The following is a 16,060-nucleotide window of genomic DNA, read 5'->3' as shown; positions in this document are numbered from 1 at the left end:
AGCGCAAGCTACCCCGCATGGATTTATAACAATAAATTTACATGATCCAAGAACAAGATATCGTGTGGGTATTGATAAAATATTTGAGTAACAGGGGTGATGATAAAATTAAATTGAATTAAATAGATATCATTAATATAATGAACAACTGTGCGTGGCTGCGTCAAGGAACAACAGATAAATGCAACAAAAGGTGCCGTGGAGAATATTGCAAGAAACATAATTATCTTATAAAGAAAAACCCTCATGCTGGTCCACGAAGATGTGTTGGATGTAACAACGGCGTTAGAGGATTATATCAGATTTGCAAAAATTGTGGTGGAGATCGATATCGAAGTTTGATGATATATTATAAACACAGAAAGAACATAAATCCCAAAATAGAAAAACCACCATCAGAACTTGAATATTACTTGAAACATAGAACAAATTCCGAAGATTCAGATGAAGATGAAACAGATGAGGAAAAACGACAGCGAGAACGCGTTGAAAAATATTCATCAAACTTGGTATGGTGGTAAATTAATAGCAGCAGAGAGGGTACCTACCAACGTTGGTCGTCAAAAAAATAAACAAGAAATAAATAAACACGTAGAGTACCTTATTTTTTCAGCTACTATTTCAAACTGAGGTTTTATTAGTACAATCGTCCATTGCAAAAATAAACATCTCAAGGAAAAGTTCATTTGTAAAATCTTGACCTTTCTACGAGATGATTTATTTGTTTGTTTTATTTGTTTTGTCGGAATTCTATGGTCTGTTCACCCTCTCTGCTGCTCGCGGGAAATTCCCGTCTATTTATTTATAGAATTTTGTTATATCTAAATATGGAAAAGAATGTACGATCCACTTTATGTAACAGTTTCAAACTTTGGATGTAGAAATGTAACAATTAGCCGCACCTTATATACGTGTAATCGACTGGACTGCTCTGTATATACCATCAATTAAAACGTTGGAAATTAGGTAGGATGACCCATACTTTGCAGATAATAGAGATGACCCATATCTTATAAGTAATAGGGAGGACCCAAACCTTATAGGTAATGGGGATGACCCGTATCTTATAAGTAATAGGAACGACCCAAACCTTACAGGTAATGGGGATGACCCATACCTTACATGTGTGAATTTCGGATTTTTAACGTGGCTACAATTTTTCAGTCATAACGCTACGATGTCTGCAGTGAGGCAGTTGATATGATATCTAGCACCAGGACATCATGCCGCAAACATGTATTATCATGTCCCACCCAGTCACATTATCCTGACACCAGGACGACAAGTCCTAACACTAACCTCTTAATACTGAGCCATTTATTTTCTTCTCTAATCTAGCGATTAGTGGTTAGAGCATCCGCCTCGGATGCCGGATGTTTCTGGTTCGAACCCCTACCGAGTCATAAAAAAGACTTATAAAAATCGTACTAACAGCTTCCTCGATAGGCGCTCAGCATTAAGAGGTCAGTGTTAGGACTTACCGGCATGGTGTAAAGATAATATCACTGGTTGGGACATGATGTTACATGTCTGCGGCATGATGCCCCAGTGCTAGACATAATTATAGACTGAAATAATGCAGACGCCTTAGCGATTTGACTAATACAATTGTTAAAGCATGGTAAAAAAATCCAAATCACAGAGACTCGGTTAAGTTATAAATACTACACAAACTTTATACAAAGATGTTAGGCTTTGTAAAATGCAAGAGTATTTCATCTCGCAATAATACTATCACATACTATGACGTTCTGTCAAGCTGCTGCCAGTTATGTAACACACACACACACACACACATACACACACACACACACACACACACATGTTTTACATTTAGATAAATATAAATAATATGGTTATCAACCTCGCACAAGAAGTTTCTCTATGAATCTGTGTTAGTTTGATTATGTACTAGAGAGAGATGTTTCTAAAACTTACCAGTGACACTATCAAACCTAGCGGCGCATATCCATAGAATCACTATCGGCTTCATAAACGACGTATCTTGTGACATTATAGCAGCGATAAATCTTTGTAGGTAAGAGTTTTGCTGTATATACGATGTATACATGTATAGAAGCATATCAGTTATTTTAAGCTTTAATGTATTCCCCACTAACGACTTAACTCTATAACTTTAAAAGCAAGTTGGAAGAAACCCAAGTATGCGCTATTAATGCCTACCAATAAACCCGCTGATCAAACCTCAATACGGGTGCGGCCTGAAAGACTGTTTCACGATAATAAAATGTACCAAGTTGCAGAGTTTAGAGCCTTTACTCAGGAAATACCAGACGGCGGCAAGTGTAGTTGGTTGAGAAAGAAAACGGAAAACCCACAGAACGACCCCACAAATTCACGTGATGCATATGGGTATATGTTTACTCATATACCCACGTTCGTCCAGCCAAGACTAGAACTCGCGTGGAAAGAGGTGAGATGTGTGACTGATTTATCAAGGAGAGCGCCTTAAACCACTCGGTCACCAGCGGTCCCCTTAGAAAGTAATTTTTATTGTAAATATGTGACCTATATGATAGTATTGAACAATCTACTTGCTTACAACTGAAAACACAAAAATACTAACACATTAAACAAGAGTATCCACTATGTTCCTGATAAGGCACAGCTTACGTCCATTGGATATTTGAAGGTAAAAGACTGAATCTCATGCATAAAATTAGAAAAAGAAACAAACAAACAAATACCCCCCCCCCAAAAAAAAAAAAAATAAATAAAAAAATAAAATAAACAACCAAGCGTAGCACAGTTTTTAGATACATTACAATTGGAAGATACGTAAATCAACATATCAGAGTACACGGAATATGTCGGGATGTCTCAAGTAATTATTAAAATAAATGTGTACAGAAAGGGTGCATATGTGTCCTCAACAGAGCACAGGTAGATCAGACAAATATGAAATTAACTCATTCTTTGATAAATCTAAAATGGTCCAGTGATAATATACACGCTAAGCCTCAGATTTATCAACTGCTTTTTTATTCTCGGTTTTTCTGTGAATGTAAATTAACATCAAATCTCATATTAAGCAACATTATTTCACAGTTTTGTCATACTCAGTTTTAATTTTCACACCGGCAGTCATATGTGATTAATATTTTCATTCATCACCCTGTGGCTTTTTCATTATTATGAAATAAAATGTTAAAAAAAGAAATGCATGATAGTATTTACTAACTTAAAAATATGAAAGCTTTCAAACTTTCACTGAAGGGTGTGAAACATAAACAAGCCGACCAAGTACCACCGACTAAAAAAATTGTTATTAGGTTTCTGGAAATTAAGTAAAAATAAAATGTTATCGAAATATTTTGAATATAAATCGGCTTCATTGGTGTAATTGGTTAGGCTTGATAAAGACTACACATAAGCCTAAGCATGACATTGATAACTATTGAAAATTACGATTTGTCTTTGTAGCAGCATATGTGAATAAAATAAAAAATGTACCTAGTACGAAAACTCTGCTCAAATTTAATAAATCCAATTAAAAGGTTGTACATAAGACTTACATGAAGCTTTGTTCATAAGACTTAGATGAAGCGTTGTACTTAAGACTTAGATGAAGCGTTGCACTTAGGATTTACAATAAGCGTTGTACTTAGGATTTACAATAAGCGTTGTAATTAAGATTTATAATAAGCATTGCAATTAAGATTTATAATAAGCATTGTAGTTAAGATTTATAATAAGCATTGTAATTAAGATTTATAATAAACATTGTAATTAAGATTTATAATAAGAACTGTATTTGAGATTTACATGAAGCGTTGTACTTGAGACTTACATGAAGCGCTGTACTTGAGACTTACATGAAGCGTTGTACTTGAGACTTACATGAAGCGTTGCACTTGAGACTTACATTAAGCGTTGTACTTAAGACTTATATGAAGCGTTGTACTTAAGACTTATATGAAGCATTGTACTTAAGACTTATATGAAGCGTTGTACTTAAGACTTACATGAAGTGTTGTACTTAAGACTTACATGAAGCGTTGTGCATAAGACTTACATGAAGCGTTGTACTTAAGATTTATAATAAGCGTTGTACTTAGGACTGACATAAAGCGTTGTACTTAGGATTTACATAAAACATTGTAATTAAGATTTATAATAAGCGTTGTACTTAGGATTTACATAAAGCGTTGTACTTAGGATTTACGTAAAGCGTTGTAATTAAGATTTACATAAACCGTTATACTTAGGATTTACATAAAGCGTTTCACTTAGGATTTACAGAAAACGTTTTATTACAATTTTACATAAAGCGCAATACTTAAACTTAAGATAATCCAGTGTGCTAAATGTTTAACATAAATCAGAGTACTTAAGCTTTAGCATAAGCGTTGTACTTAAGATTTGTGTTGTGTGTTGTGTTTTTGATTTTTAACGTAGCTTTAACAATTTTTCAGTCATATCGCTACGATGTCTGCAGTGTGGCAGTTTTTATAGTGATGTCTAGCAATGGGGAATCATGCCGCAGACATGTAGCATGATGTCCCACCCAGTCACATTACTCTGACACCAGGGCGACCAGTCCTACCACTAACCTCTTAATGCTGAGCGCCAAGCGAAGCAGCTGTTAGTTCCATTTTTGTAAGTCTTTGGTATTACTCGGCCGGGGATCGAACCCACGACCTCCCGCATTTGAGGCGGACGCTCTTACCAGTAGGCCACCGAAGCGGTCGAACTTAAGATTTACATAAAGCGTTATGTTTAAGATTTATATAAAGGGTTGTAACTAAGATTTTCACAAAGCGTTGCTCCTAACTACTTAAGATTTAGCTAGAAGCGTGAACATATAAGCAACATTGAGATTAAATATTCAAATTTTTGAGAAAAAAAAGACTGTGATATTTATTTTTTTTAATTCAAAGAGAATGAATGGTTTTGTTAATGAAAATGTCCAAAAGAACAAATGCATTACAATTAAAATAATCTCTTTATTTCAAATTTAAAGCAGTTGGTCTCATTCTTTTCTTTTGGCAGGGTGGGTGGGTGTGGGTAAAAAAAAAACTGCAACTAAGTACAAGACAGTATAGACTATAATGCAGACTCAGATTGGCATAACTTTGCGAGATGAGAATAAGTGTCAGATAGGCCTCGCGCATTGATATTCTTCATCATAATTTTATTTTTCTCCACAAGAATAATTGTGATAGGTCATTCATGCTGTGCTCCATGCACATGCTGTCAACCTTTAATGACTTCGGCTTGTATACATTAAATTGGAATATCTGTCAAACTCTGACATGTTCTTGACACAGTATTCTTATCCATGTGCCCCGAACTACTAGATATGCCCCACACTAAGCCCCTGACTACTGCATATGCCACAGACTACTGCATATGCCACAGACTGCTGCATATGCCACAGACTATTGCATATGCCACAGACTACTCCATATACCCAAGACTACTGCAAATGCCACAGACTACTGCATATGCCACCATATGCCACAGACTACTGCATATGCCACAGACTGCTGCATATGCCACAGACTATTGCATATACCCACGACTACTGCAAATGCCACAGGCTACTGCATATGCCACAGACTACTGCATATACCCAAGACGACTATATATGCCCCAGACTACTTCATATGCCACAGACTACTGCATATACCCAAGACGACTATATATGCCCCAGACTACTTCATATGCCACAGACTACTGGATATACCCAAGACGACTATATATGCCAAATACTACTTCATATACCACAGACTACTGCATATACCTAAGACGACTATATATGCCCCAAGACTACTGCAAATGCCACAGGCTACTGCATATGCCCAAGACTACTGCAAATGCCACAGGCTACTGCATATGCCACAGACTACTGCATATGCCACAGACTGCTGCATATGCCACAGACTATTGCATATACCCAAGACTACTGCAAATGCCACAGGCTACTGCATATACCACAGACTACTGCATATACCCAAGACGACTATATATGCCAAATACTACTTCATATGCCACAGACTACTGCATATACCCAAGACGACTATATATGCCCCAGACTACTTCATATGCCACAGACTACTGCATATACCCAAGACGACTATATATGCCAAATACTACTTCATATACCACAGACTACTGCATATACCTAAGACGACTATATATGCCCCAAACTACTTCATATGCCACAGACTACTGCATATACCCAAGACGATTTTATATGCTCCAGACTACTTCATATGCCACAGACTACTACATATGCCCAAGACGACCATATATGCCCCAGACTACTTCATATGCCACAGACTATTGCATATACCGAAGACGACTATATATGCCCTAGACTACTTCATATGCCACAGACTACTGCATATACCCAAGACGACTATATATGCCAAATACTACTTCATATACCACAGACTACTGCATATACCCAAGACAACTATATATGCCCCAAACTATTTCATATGCCACAGACTACTGCATATACCCAAGACGACTATATATGCCCCAGACTACTTCATATGCCACAGACTACTGCATATACCCAAGACGACTACATATGCCAAATACTACTTCATATGCCACAGACTACTGCATATACCCAAGACGACTATATATGCCCCAGACTACTTCATATGCCACAGACTACTGCATATACCCAAGACAACTATATATGCCCCAAACTATTTCATATGCCACAGACTACTGCATATACCCAAGACGACTATATATGCCCCAGACTACTTCATATGCCACAGACTACTGCATATACCCAAGACGACTACATATGCCAAATACTACTTCATATGCCACAGACTACTGCATATACCCAAGACGACTATATATGCCCCAGACTACTTCATATGCCACAGACTACTGCATATACCCAAGACGACTATATATGCCAAATACTACTTCATATGCCACAGACTACTGCATATACCCAAGACGACTATATATGCCAAATACTACTTCATATGCCACAGACTACTGCATATACCCAAGAGGACTATATAAACTCCAGACTACTGCATATGCTCCGCTCTATTTAAAAATCATTCGCATCTATGTGCATTAGAGTATGTGTGTGGTGTGGTGAATGGAGCCTAGATGGCTTTCCATACAGTAACTCTGTTGACAAAATCGTGTAAACCTTCCCATGAATAACCCATTAAAGAAGTAAGACGCACCTACCATCTGATGCTCTTTATACAAGTGTTGATTCTGTCAGTTTCAGAAAGTTCCTGCGTCCGGTACACAAAGAGCTTCAAATGCGACGCAGCGAGATTGGCCGAGAGGTCTAAAGCGCTCTCCGTTACGGATCACTGCCATCTCACCTCTGTCTGCGTGGGTTCGAGTCTAGGATTCGGCCAATGTGGGTATGTGAGAAAGCTTGCCAGTAACTTCTCGTGGGTCGGTGGTTCTTCCTGGAGTTTTTCCGGGTTCTTCCTCCACCATTAATAATGGCCGCCATGCATAGCCTATCGTGTGCTGAAAAATGGCGTTAAACCCCACAACAACAACAACAACGCAGCGAGATACCACTCCTAGTAAAAAGTATACTCGTGTAATGAACAATATATGGGTCCGGCGCAATTTACATCTGGACGAGAGGTTGGTGGTAAAGGTTATTCTATTTCGGCCAAGAACACATTACAGGTGGTATCATTCATGAACACTGTTTAAGAAAGTCGACCGTAATTTGACGACTAGGACCTGCTCCGTTGTTTCTGTTCGATCTTTGATCAACCCCTTTTCTGCACCATACACAGCAGTTAGCTAATGTTCAATTTTCAGTTCTTTTCTTGAGTACGAAATCACTTGTTATTTTGCATAAATATGACGAAGTATTCAAGTTGCGATGTTTGGTCAAAAAGAGTATGAAAGCTTTTCTCGATAAAGTACCAATACAATGATGTATGTCTACATCTTAATTGTTTCTGTTGAGGCAAGTCTTCTGTAAAATCTCGGGTCTATCGCTATCGACTAGTTTAGGCAGTAATAACCCTACTGTAAATTTGTTTAAAAATTACGAATAGATATTTTGTAAGAAAACTCTGACACTTGGAAGAACCAAAAACAAACATAGAAACTGATGAAATACGGGAATATGTACATTTCATACACCTTGAAATTTGAATCAAAGTTCATTTTATTACCCTGCAGTATATGTTGAAATAAATATAAAAAAAGGCCTATTGATGTTGAAAGTACGTAGACGGTTTAAATATGACGACCCTATTCGATTCTTAAGGTTATATTAATAAAAGGGTAATTCAGACAGACATACATACATACATACATACATACATGTTTTTATGGGCACATGTAGATGTATAGTTCTGCGAATTATGTTCATACAAAGGAAGGAAAAGTTTGGGCATTTACACCACGTCCACGTCAGTAAAATAATTGAAATTATTAAATATATGAGAGCGGTAAATGTGAGCGCTTTGAGTTTTCCTGGTTATTGAAAGGAATCTAAACTTTATATGCAACTACTCTTTATAGTCCACAGTACGCCCATTTTCCCTAGGTCGTGTCATTGATTTGTCTAAATCGGAGTTTTAGGATGTACAACAATAATGCTATTATTAACAAAAACAGCAAGTATCATCATCATCATCATCATCTTACACAGCATTCTAGGCGTATTATAATTAATGAAAACAACGCAAGTATCATCGTTACAAATGTTGTTAGTGCAATAGTGATGAACCTCTTTTTATGCACAAAAACAGATAATTAAGAATTGGTTTTTGCTTACTATCCATTTCCAGAACAGAAAACAACTTTACAACAAGATTGCACAAAAATTAAAGGTCTTTGCATGTTCGCGATAAGTTAGACCAAACATCGGCTGTGAGATTGATCTTCACCTACAATGGATGCATGTTCAAGAAGAAAAGAGAAAAAAACATTAACAGTTGATGAATGTTTTGTAGGTTTCAATTAAATTACAGCTTTCAGTAAGAAAATAAAGGAAAATCAAATTATTATATATGTTATGTGGATAATTATTTAGGATCGATAACTCGTACTCTTATATTTGAAAAGCTCTTAAATCTGAAATGCTTTCTGGGTCAACCGACGGGTTGAATGACAAAGAGACAGTGGGTAGCCATTATCTTTGACGAATTGCTAATTATGGTAAAATTTTTCATGTGTCAAAATTGTACAGAACTTTATTTCTATTTTGATATGCCTTTTGTCTGTCGTTTGTTTGGTAGAAAAGTCAGTATTTGATGTGCATTATATACGTACCAAGTTTGAATAATTATCTGCTATATATAGCTCCAACGTATTTGTGTATATCTACTTTCTGTTTGGCTTGTTTACTGTCCTACTGGTTACCTAGTTGCAAAACAATGATGCAAAGATATATTTGAAAAATCCCAAGTGTGCTATGAATAAAGTATGCACATCATTACAAAACGAAAGTTGAAAATGCTGTCTAAGCACTCTCCTGCTTTTGTAAGATTAAATAAAAACTTACTGAAATACTTGCATTAGGATTTTGCGAACCACTAACACCCGCAGACCAAATGCGAAAATGCTGACCTGCCTTACTTTGTAAAGGCCCGTTATTTTCATTCAATTGCAGATTTTCCTAACAAAACAAGAACAAAACAAAAACAAAACAAACAACAAAAAAAAAAAAAAAAGAAAGAAAGAAGAAGAATAAATAAAAGAAGAAGAAAGAAAGGTGTGGTCTTTGGGGTCATTCTTTCTCAAAGGATTTCGTAAACTAATGACAAAGCAACCAAATTTCAACACCAGTGTCTGAAAAAAACCTATTACAGAACACCCTGACCAATATTCATCAATACAACTGATGTGATCTGAATGACTAAAGTTTAATGGCAATAAAAGGCACGATTTCTACCTGGAAAGAAGTTTTTACTGTAAATACTGCACCTACATGACATGACTGAATACTTATAAGGCATATTTGTTTACATATGTGTACACCAAAAGTTGCAACATGTGTGTACACCGAAAGTTACAACATATGTGTACACCAAAAATTACAACATGTGTACACCAAAAGTTACAACATATGTGTACACCAAAAGCTACAACATATGTGTACACCAAAAGTTAACCAAAAGTTACAACATATGTGTACACCAAAGTTACAACATATGTGTACACCAAAAGTTACAACATATGTGTACACCAAAAGTTACAACATATGTGTACACCAAAAGCTAACCAAAAGTTACAACATATATGTACACCAAAAGTTACAACATATGTGTACACCACAAGTTACAACCTCTTTTAACAAGATCATGATGTATATTCGATTTAAGATACAGCTGACATCCCTTGGATATTTGAAAGAAAACGATATAATCCTAAACATAAACCTGGGGAAAAAAAACTATGCCACAATGTTTCGATGCCATTTATATGCATTATAGGACACGAGATCGAATATATTTTGGTACATATAATCTGTTCAATTGTCTAAAGAGATTTATTAAACTGAATAAGAAAACGAAGGAAACAAATATCGTCATGTACTCAACGAGGAGGCGCCACGAAGAGATGCATAAAATGCATTCTGGATTAAAAAAGGGCAGGTTCTGGTCTTAATTTTCTTATAATTAGTTTTCCACGTTAATCATGAAAATTGTCAGTGACTGAACTTACATGGATTGATGCCATTCGATAACATGAGTCAACTATGTACTTGTCACTCTCTACAATAAAGCGTACCCATTTGTAAGGATTAAATATTGATTAAATGTAGTAATAAAATTGTTTAAGTAGCGATTTTAACACTTGTCATAATCACGTTTGAAAGTCATGAGTGATGGAGAAATGAAGTATTGATGAGTGTTGATTGCAAACTGAAATCAAGTGACTACGTGTCTGTTACCGAATCAGACTGCAAGCTTGCCGGGGCCACACAAAAATTAAGGTTCGAATGTTGCAGTAAACATTAAAACTAAAACCCTTAAAACTAAATTCATAATCATTAAAACCTTTTAGAAGATGTTAGGCTCTGAACTCTGCCTGTGAAGTTTGGCATACTATCAAACTCCAAAATGTAAGAAATCTCGATGTATTTCAACATCGTTGTACCAAGGCTTTCCTCATACCACAAGACCAGGAATAAGATAAAGATAAAGAGGGGATAAAGAGAGTTGTATCGGCAATTGATGAAAGGAAACTGAACTTTCTAGGTAAATTATGCCATCTTCCAAACATTGAGCATCTAAAAGAATATTTTTTTTTATTCAGGTTGTACCTATATCGTTCTAGAAAATATGGCACAGAACAGAAATGTTTTATTCCCGATATACGTAGCATTTTACACACATATAATATTTATTAATTTATTTACATTTTTGTTGGAGACTAAATATTTCAAGCAAAAACACAGTGGATGCAGATTAGAAAACACCCTAAAGTATGAAAATGAACTATGTATTCAGCATCTTCTGGGTACGGAATTTCATAAAGGTGTATGTACGCTTAGATGAGCCCCAAGTAACAAGAAATTGTGTAGTGCTGCTTCAGTGTTCGCATGTTTAATGGATGTTGTTGTTTTTCGTTGTCCCAAGACTGATTTTCACAGTATCGAAGTTTGGAAGACATGTGACGGTTGGACCCTGTCCTTGCGTTTCATTTGTGTCTATTTGGCTATAAGAATGCCTCTCGTCTCTCTACCATACTATATCTGCGAAACTACCTCAGTATCATAAGATGATTAACCTATAAGCCACATTTTAAAAGAAAGGAATACACGATTAACAATATGATACATTACTCATATATAATATATATGTATATGTTGTTATTAAGCAGGTCACAAGAATACCATTAGTAGCCTTCCCTGCCGCGGGCCTATTGTATCGGGGTATGAATTCAGCATGCTTGAAGTAGTGAATAGGGACGATTGAGGGTCAAGGGGATTTTCATGTTTAAATAGTGTCTTTGCACTATTGGGTCTATGTAAATTTAACATGGGAGCACAGGATATGGAATATAGGGTATAGGGTAATTTAACATGGGGGAATGGGACTGTTGAGTGTCAAGGGGAATTTAACATGGTGGGATTGTAGAGTGTCAAGAAATGGAACATGGTGGGACTGTACAACTTCAACTGATATTTGTATATTAAGCATTACCAAGACCTGAAATTTTGCTGGGGTGTTCAAAAATTTGCATAATTGTAATGATGCTATAAATAGCTATAATCAAGGAAAAGTTCAACGCCAAAATGGATGTGACTAAACGTAATGCTAAAATGACGAAATTGTCCCAGAAGTTGTAGCTATAAATAGATAGTGAGATTTCATAGGAATTTCAGCTGATCATAGCTATAAATAGATACATGGGTGTTTATCCACGATCGTCACACAAGTTGATATTGTAAGTAGTTACTAGGTTTATCCATTTTAGTCTAAACCATTGTAACATAATTTTCGGGGATATGTTTATTCTCCTTTAAATTCTGGGACAATTTCGTCATTTTAGCGTTACTTTTTGAACACTCGTGCAAAATTTCAGGTCTTGGTAATGCTTTATATATAAATCTCAGTTGACGCTCTACAGTCCCACCATGTTAAATTCCCCTTGACCCTCAACAGTCCCATTCCTCCATGTTAAATTCCCTCAGATCCTATATTCCATATCCTGTGCTCCCATGTTAAATTTACATAGACCCAATAGTGCAAAGACACTATTTTAACATGAAAATCCCGTTGACCCTCAGTCGTCCCTATTCACTACTCTTGAGTAACCAGTCCTCTCTAAAATTTGTTTCGGACACTTTAATCCATATTCTACCTCTCTTATTCTTACAATGAAAATAATCGCAGCAATGTATTTACTGACGATTTCATTTTTTCTTAACATCATCTATTCATGATCATCCGCCACGTGCTCTGTAACTGTTCACGAACTAATACATTATGCATGTATGTATGTATGTATGTATGTATGTATGTATGTATGTATGTACGTATGCATGCATGCATGCATGCATGCATACATGCATGCATGCATGCATACATACATACATGCATGTATGTATGTATGTATGTACGTATGTATGTATGTATGTATGTATGTATGTATGTATGCATGTATGTTCTCTCGTTCTTGCTCTCTGTCGTACCCACAATAATACGGTTTTATGCAGAAAGCTGCAACTGATTTTATATATATTTTAATTACCATTTAGCAATTAGTTAGGCAACAGTACTAATTGCTAATTGCTAGATCAAAGTTACACAGCATCAATCTTTGCTGGTTTATATTTTTTTTTATCCGGGAAGTTAAGAATCGATAATTTTACTCTAATATTCCTAATCGACGTTTCACGAACTTTTAAGATCTTTCTCCATACTTTGAAGGGAGCATTTCTTTGTTTTAATACCGTTTCTGATGGAGAGTAGTGGCGACTGTCTTGCCTCAGGTGAAATCGACCAAGCCCTGCGACAATGCGGCGCTCCCGTTAAATACCGAACATTCAGAGGGAGTGCAATTCACTTGCAAGCAACTAATCACAAAGTTATAGGTACCTATACCAAATATAGACGATGAGTCTAAATGGGTGTATATTGGCAGGCACAGCATAACAGCCAATACACACAAACATGCAGTCTGAAGTTTAATATGATTTCCTTAGAATGAATTTGAACAGTCCTTGCAATGCAACTTTGTCATAACGCAATTTATACTATTGCACTATTGAAAAAAATCTAAGGATGTTTCAAGATGACTTTTAAAAGTTGTACAAATTATGTTCAGATACAATTTTAACACGTTATCAAAGTTTAGGGCAATATTGGTACTTTATTACTGTTCAAAATCTAAGCTAATAGATAAAATGAACAGTTCCATGTAGAAATCAACTGAAAGCCTATTGTCAAACATACATTCACACAGAACCATAAACCTCCGAAAAGGGAGACCACTGTTGATGAAGTTGCATGTTAATATCGTGCAATGCTCTTTATTCCATCACCTACGTCCTCGGATTTCTGCCTCGTGCTCGTGCATCCATTATCATTAAATAATGATACAATTAGAATAAAATAAGTGAACTCAGAACGCTAAAGCTGTGTAAACTAAGTAGTGTATATTCAAATTGTGTCACGTTGTACATAAATAGTACCTTGATGATCCATAAGATTTGCCCGCTATATCCAGGCTATCCCATTCTCGAGGTGTATAATCCATGGAATTTACTATGCATTTTTATTCACGGTCATCTATTCTACATTTTCAAATCATTCATCACTTGGCAATTTGACTGTCTTTATACTGCACTACCTCTATATAGGTGTTAAATTAAGGATTGGCATAAGTGTTAACTTACCGAGTATTCCAGGAAGGGATATATCTACTTTTAACGGACACCATTCCAAGAATCTGGGGTAAAGCGTACAACGTTATTACTTCCGGGACACCATTCTCTTTCTCTGAGTCACCATGATATGGTTTTCAAGTGATTCTAAGATTCTTGAGGTTACGTTTGAGCTTAAAAAGCCGTAGTTGAGTACTGTTTAAGATCTTTACTTTCTTTCAGCAATTTTTAAAAATACCACAATTAAAATCCAGGAGAAGAAATCATGTTAAAAATATTTAACAAAACCTGTGACCTGCAATCTATTTTATCTTCTGTTCAGACATAGTTTCAAACACTCTCCGCCTTGTCTGGTAATAGAAAATAATTAAGTTTTTAAAAATATGTTGAAATACGGGAAGGTGGAATTCTTTCATTTATTGCTTAAATAACGTTTAGAATTGCTTAGAAGTAGAATTTTCCATTCAAATAATATCACATGAATCACCTTGCTAAAGAGTTTTATGGCTTTATTGACTTCCTCTTATACTCAAAAGCATTGATTCTATAGTAGTTTAATGGGTAGGGAAAAAAATCATGAATACCTTGTGTCGATAGCGACCCTAATTGAGCAAATTCTGATATGGGTGCACAAAGTACCCAAAGTGATCCAGAACAGGGAGTGGGAGGAGACGGGAAGCTGCCCATAATAGCTGGAAGTGGAGGTGAAAAACAGAAGGGACAATACACGGATTACAACCCCAAATGATAGACAAACAACTGTCTAGAAAGGAAAACACAAGAAACACTCGAACATTCATACAAACGAATACCATTGCAGATGAACACCGTCACTTACAAACACTTGTCATTACAGACAAACACCAACACGTGCAACCCAACACCAGTAGAGGCGGACAAATGATTGTGAAGATGGCGTCCATGATGCTTTTTGTTCCTTTTGCGATACAGTTGGAATGGCTTTGTCATGGACTGTTGGGTAGACTTTGAGTAGGAGAGTTGTTTTAATGGTATAGGTAGCTGCGCGTCCGATGCCGTGCTACACAGAATCGAACGAGCTCTAATCAATTTAATTTGAACAACGTACATGCCAAGATCCAAAGCCTACAGCATGAATCCCTAGCCTCTGCATCACATTCCTTCTTTTGTGCGCGTCGAACGGTACCTGGCATTCTTAGGAGACCCGTCTATTAAACTAATTCTAAAAAACCTTTAATATCGGATCATAAAAAAAACCATGTATATTTACGTAGTATTTAAGAAAAGAATTTACTGTCAAATTAACATTACAATTTTATATTTCGGATATAAAAAGTTAATAATTAGCTACATTCTATAGATATGAAATCGTTTGCACTGCACTGTACTTGACAACAATCAATGTTGTAAATCAGGTAAGGATGACCCATACCTTACAGGTAATAGTGATCAGCCAAACCTTATAGGCAACATGGGTCAGCCATACCTTACAGGAAAAAATGATCAGCCATTACATTACACGTAACAAGGATCAGCCATACCTTACAGGTAACATACATAAAATGATAATAACGCCGCCTAAATGCAGGTACAGCCATTCCGTATCTACGAGGGTGGCTGATGCAATATTTTCTGTGTTTATTTCGACTTTCTGAAGAATGCTAGTAGTAAAGGGGGACACCCTACGTACAATGGGAATTAGCATTACAGGGACCCCTGGGACACTCTACGTACAATGGAAATTTAACA

At 36.2% G+C, this 16,060-nt stretch overlaps 1 protein-coding gene across 3 annotated transcripts in view; it reads right to left on the bottom strand.

Annotated features, from left to right (window-relative positions):
- The window catches only part of LOC149785938 (uncharacterized), a 74,883-nt gene that overhangs the window by 36,389 nt on the left and 22,434 nt on the right, over positions 1-16,060 (bottom strand). Inside the window, exon 1 of one of the 3 annotated variants that reach the window (XM_089976184.1) lies at positions 14,141-14,261. The exons of 1 other annotated variant lie outside the window; for it this stretch is intronic. In XM_089976184.1, the coding sequence (XP_089832310.1) occupies positions 14,141-14,153 (13 nt within the window). In that variant the 5' untranslated portion in view covers positions 14,154-14,261. Of the gene's footprint in view, positions 1-1,938; positions 2,109-14,140; positions 14,262-16,060 lie in introns of those variants that run through there. One more of the 3 variants, XM_089976182.1, reaches the window with a different exon arrangement.

This window comes from Sinohyriopsis cumingii, chromosome 12 (assembly GCF_028554795.1).
Source record: "Sinohyriopsis cumingii isolate HCF-2022 chromosome 12, ASM2855479v2, whole genome shotgun sequence".
In the NCBI taxonomy this organism is placed as follows: Eukaryota; Metazoa; Mollusca; class Bivalvia; order Unionida; family Unionidae; genus Sinohyriopsis; species Sinohyriopsis cumingii.
This window is presented reverse-complemented; position numbering and strand designations above follow the sequence as displayed.